This window comes from Mirounga leonina, unplaced genomic scaffold (genome assembly GCF_011800145.1).
Source record: "Mirounga leonina isolate KUSES-001 unplaced genomic scaffold, KU_Mleo_1.0 Mir_97, whole genome shotgun sequence".
NCBI classification, from domain to species: domain Eukaryota; kingdom Metazoa; phylum Chordata; class Mammalia; order Carnivora; family Phocidae; genus Mirounga; species Mirounga leonina.
This window is the reverse complement of record NW_023270889.1, coordinates 466196-471686: the sequence shown is the minus strand read 5'-3', so window position 1 is coordinate 471686 and position 5491 is coordinate 466196. Positions and strand designations below refer to the sequence as shown.

The following is a 5491-nucleotide window of genomic DNA, read 5'->3' as shown; positions in this document are numbered from 1 at the left end:
ATCTTCATAAGCTTGTTACCTATTTCAGGGTTTTACAATGTTTTCAGTCTCGGAGTTCTTCAAATTCCACATCTCTCTTGCTTTTCTTTAATCCTATCTTTTTGTGTTTAGGGGTCTTAGAAGAGCCAACAACTGCCCAGCATGCTTGACCTTAAACCCTCTTATGAGCCAAGATGGGACAGGCCCAGACAGCCTGGTCTCTGAGCCTGGGCATCTGGCTGGGGGAGCCCCAGCTGCAGAATGATTTCATTTACATTGCTATTCAGAGACAAATGGCCCAGCTCAATGGAAAGTCTTTCATTCCTAACAAGCAAGCCAGTATGTGGCATTTTTCTTTTCCTTACTCTGTGGGGTAAAATGAACCTTGCAGATGTTCCTGTAATACTAGAAGAATAAGATGCACAGATGAGCAGCCGAGAGTGGCTTGGCTCCCTACTGGGTTTGCCAGTTGCCATGTGGCCTGTGGTCAAGTCAGAGGAGCAGCTGGGAATCGCATTTGGGAGCTGACTTCACAGCTGTGGTCAGAAAGCCAGAAGGCCTGTTTGTATAGAACCTTCCCTCACAAACTGTAGTGAGTGCTTCCCTCCAAAAACAAGGCCTGGAACAGAGAGGCTTAGATAAGAGCATCTCTTGTCCTAATAAAGTCATGGGGGGCCCTCTTGCTGTGTGGTGATTGAGCAGTGGTAGTCAATGGTGGTGCTCACGGGGCGAACAATATGTGGAAGTCACTGAGACCTGAAGAAGGCAGGGCCCTACCCGCAGGACACAAATAGGGGGGCCCAGGCAGATAAAAAAATTATACAATATGTCATCCATGATGACCCTTGGAAGAGCCATCACCTTAATAAATAGAAACAGACAGATGCTGGGGATGTACATTTCGTGGCAGACCCATTTTACCATGTGGGTCATAAATTAAAATGCCAAGGGGCACCTGGGTGGCTCTGTCGGTTAAGTGTCTGACTTCAGTTCGGGTCATGATCCCAAGGTCCTGAGATCGAGCCCCATGTCGGGCTCTCTGCTCAGTGGGAGCCTGCTTCTCCCTCTCCCTGCTGCTCCCCCTGCTTGTATGCTCTGTCAAATAAACAAAACAAAACAAAACAGAACAAAACTTTTAAAAAGTTCAAATGCCAAGAGTATATGCTTTAGGATTGTAATTCCCACATTCATATTCCCACATTACTTTTAAGAAAGAATCCAGTTTGGGGCGCCTGGGTGGCTCAGTTGGTTGAGCGACTGCCTTCGGCTCAGGTCATGATCCTGGAGTCCCGGGATCGAGTCCCGCATCGGGCTCCCTGCTCGGCAGGGAGTCTGCTTCTCCCTCTGACCTTCCTCCCTCTCATGCTCTCTGTCTCTCATTCTCTCTCTCTCAAATAAAAAAAAGAAAGAAAAGAAAAGAAAGAATCCAGTTTGCAAATAACTATTCTATCTCTACACAGGAAAACCATTCTCTCCTTGATGAGATAATAAAAGGCAAGCTGAGGGCAAAAGGCACACTGACACTTGACAAACCACACCCCCAAAGGTGAGATATGTGTGACCTTCTTCGGGCACTCATGACTGCCCAAGAACAAAAAAAGGAAATACAAATGGTCAACTGATAAAGATTTCAGTCATGCACGACATAAAACTCCATCTGTTTATAACTGTCTTAATGATTTACAAGAAAAACACAATCTTAATAAGAGCCAGACCTCCAGGAACCTATAGACTCAATTTCCTGGAGGCCTAATGTCACCCTACCCTCCATAGGATTAAAAAAATAGCCTATATAATCAGTCACTCCTCACACTTACAATGCAGCTTTTTCTGCCTACAGGTCCTGTCCCGTGCTTTTTTTTTAACTTTTGGAATGCTTTAATTGACAGAATGGAAGTACACAAATGAATTTTAAAATAAAATCAATGCATCAGAGAGTAAGAGCCAATGTGAAACTTGCCGCACCTCACTCCGATCAGATGGAAGAAGGCAAAAGTTGAAATCACAGAGTGAGGAAGGACGCATATGAGAGAGGAAGGGCCCCGGGACTGAATTATTCAAGACACACTCTGCTGGTGTCTTCAACTTCCAGATCACCCAGGCCTTAGTCAGTGGTTTGGAAAACCATGGTGTTTGGTCACAAAGAGCAACCACAGAAACTGGCTGTATCTGGAATGAGGAAAGAGCTTAGACTCCTGGGGAGAATGTAGACACTCGACTCTATGACAAGGAGGAGGGAGGTATGAGGGCACCAGAGCACTAACGAAGCTCTGTGCCGTTTTACGACAGGCACCAACCAAACCACAGCAACATACTAGGAAAAGCTGCTCGGGTTACTACTTTAGTGAAGATCTGGAGCAGCTATAGGAAGGTTTTTGTGGAGAAGGTCCAGCTCATATAGAGAAATTACACATTCAAGCACTGGAGTACTATGGTGCCTTGCTCAGAGTTGGTGGAGGAAAGGAGTTCTCTCCAGTTGACCTGTGGAAGACAATCTTTCTTCTCAGAGAGGACATGAGCATTCAGTGTTCTAGAAAGTTCTATTAGTCTTGACCTTGTGCTGTTTCGCCTTGTATTTTGAGGCATCCCTAGGTTCTCTGCTGGGATTGCTCCAGTCATCAGCTTCGGGTGTGGTCTTGTAATGACGCCACGCAGACTTATTAAAAACCGGAAGTCTCTCAAATGATTCACTTGAAAGTGCCTTTAAATAAATGACAGCATCAGTACCGACTCCTTCCATGGAATAGAGTTTTAGATCTCCTTGGAAATATCTAGCATACAGACGAGAAATTGGCAAGCCATAACCAAATCCAGCCAGAGGGGCGGCTCTTGTAGGCTCCAGGCTAGGTCTAGGAGCAGTTGAATACATGTAGTTAAAAAGACGGTCTGTTTTTCGAAGTGGGACACCACCACCTAGGTCACTTACCTTAATGGACAAGTCTTCTTTACCCAGAGTAGCAAGGGTTTTAACAGACGGGTGGGCTTCTTTTCTGTCTTCATATAGTTCAACTGTTGCTCTCATTGAATTCTTGAACAACTCAAATAGCATGTGAAAGAGGTGTGAGGGCACATAAACTACCTGAATAGGTTTGTCTGGAGCTTTGGCATTGAATTCTTCGACTTCCAGCTCTGGAGCTACCAGGTAATACTGTTCACACGCATCTTGGCAGTTTCATAGGCATCTTTCATGACATCAGCCACATTGCAGGTGGGATCAATACTTCCAATGTGTTTAGGATGAGCAGGGTTGGTGTCACCACCAAACAGAAGTGTGTGCTGGTTAACAAGCACGCGGAAAGAGATGCGGTCGGTATAGAACCGATCCAGAAAATACTGGATGTTTCTGCTAACGAATGGATCAAACCCAAATTTCTCCTTGTATTCAATCACTCCTGGTGCCATTGTAGGAACCACATCGTTGTGTCTATTTCTGACTTTAATGAGAACTTGCAGAAAGTTAACCAAGACCTGTGGATCTTCAGGGCTCTTATTCTCGTATTCTAAAAGTTCAAGAAAGCTCTGCATATACCAACTCTGAACCAACCCCACCGAAGGGCGGTTAAGCAAGTTATCCGGCAGAAGATTAACTTCTCTCATTGTGTTGGCCAGTCTTACAGGAAGCTCCTTTCGTAGAAACATATGAAGTTTTCTCACGTGCATTAGCTCTCCCGAAGTCTAGGAACTGCTTGATGGAGAGTGGCGATGGCGAGAAACGCGAGTAGCGTTCGGTCTGCTTAGGCACCGGCTCCTTCAGCAGCCAGCGGAAAAGCCGCACCCTCGCCGAGGCCGTGCACAGACCAGCCGAGACGCTCAGGCAGCCGCGGGGGCCGATGCAGCCGAGCCGCGCGGATCCGGCACGTCAGCCGAGCTCGCACCCCGGCCTCCGCCTCGGCCTTGGCGCCGCGGGAGCAGCCCCCGCCGCAGCAGCTCCCGGGCCCTGTCCCGTGCCTTAATAAAACCACCTTTTTGCACTGGAAAGGTCTCAAGAATCTTTCTTGACCATTCACTCTCAGGCCCAAACTTCAAATTACATCATTTTGGCGCCCACCGTGGGGCTCACGTCTTCTCGTCTAGACTCTGAGCCTTAGTGCAAACTTGATGAGCACTTTCCTCTTCTCTTCCTTTACTTTCATTTCAGGGGCTTCTCAAGGAGTGTGGTCTTATTGGAACACTTTCACGTCGATTGCTCAGGCTGCAATCCTCTAGCCATGGCTACACCACGGGGAGGACCAAAAGCCTGCCTTTTGACTGGAAGTTAGCACCCTGGCCAGGATGGGCCTTCCCTTCCCTGCCTGCGAGCAGGAACCGGTAGATCTGGCATAACGGGACCCTGAGGCTGGTCGGCTCCTCTGATATCAGCACTGAGTCCCAGGTTGCCCAGACATGGGAGGTAAGCTTATCAATTTCCTTAATGAAACAAGAGCCACTTGCTCTATTCTTATTCAGCACTCAGGCCCTACTAGTCTTTCTAACCATAAAATTGTTGGCATAGAAGAGGAAACCAAAACGTGTCACCAGACAATACCTCTCACCTGTAAGTACAGAAGCCAGTTGGTTACTTATGTTTTTCTAGTCCTTCCATCTTGTCCCACTCCATTACTTAGATGAGATTTAATGTATAAACTAGGAAGCAGTTTTGCTCTTCCTAAGGAAGAGGACAAGCTGTTCTCTTTAATGCCTGGGGAATTAAAACTTTTACCCTGGTACCCTTTGTAATATCTGGAAGGAAGTAAATCCACAGGTCAGGATTGTGATGACCTGGGTGAGGAAACACAGCCCCTATTTGCTTTTGAATGGGCCTCACCTTCAAGCCCACAGGCAGCTTAATGAACCTGGACAGTCTTGATGCCGGGGATTTAGAGACAGGCCTCACCCATTCACGGCTGCATTTAGTAAACACCTCTATGATATCTCCTGGCCTCAAGGAACTATAATTCAATATGTGGATGATATTTCAATCTGTGGTCCCACAAAAGAAACATTTGGTAGTAATTCTATAACTTTACTTAATTTCTTGGCAGACAGAGGGCATCACATCTCTCTTAAAAAAAAAGTACAAATATCTAGGGGTGCCTGGGCGGCTCAGTCGTTAAGCGTCTGCCTTCAGCTCAGGTCATGATCCCAGGGTCCTGGGATCGAGGCCCGCATCGGGCTCCCTGCTCAGTGGGGAGCCTGCTTCTCCTCCCTGTGAAGCTCATTCATTCACTCATGCATTCAACAAATGCTTACTGACCTTGTACTCAACACTGGAGATGTAGAAGGCAGTAAAATTAGTCATGATCCCTTTCCTCTTGCATCTTATCTTTCAGTATTGAAAAAAAAAAAAAAAGGAGGGGTGCCTGGGTGGCTCAGTCGTTAAGCATCTGCCTTCGGCTCAGGTCATGGTCCCAGGGTCCTGGGATCGAGGCCTGCGTCGGGCTCCCTGCTTAGCGGAGAGCCTGCTTCTCCCTCTCCCGCTCCCCCTGCTTATCTTCCCTCTCTTGCTGTCTCTCTCTCTCTGTCAAATAAATAA

The 5491-nt window shown here is 47.1% G+C and overlaps 1 protein-coding gene across 1 annotated transcript; it reads right to left on the bottom strand.

The window, feature by feature from the left end:
• Positions 1 to 2282: 2282 nt before the first annotated feature.
• Positions 2283 to 3748, bottom strand: LOC118006464 (pyruvate dehydrogenase (acetyl-transferring) kinase isozyme 3, mitochondrial-like). Its single transcript, XM_034999128.1, is given in 2 exon segments — positions 2283 to 3138; positions 3141 to 3748. Coding segments are annotated over 2 exon segments (1128 nt in total). The 5' UTR covers positions 3640 to 3748; the 3' UTR covers positions 2283 to 2509.
• Positions 3749 to 5491: the final 1743 nt, after the last annotated feature.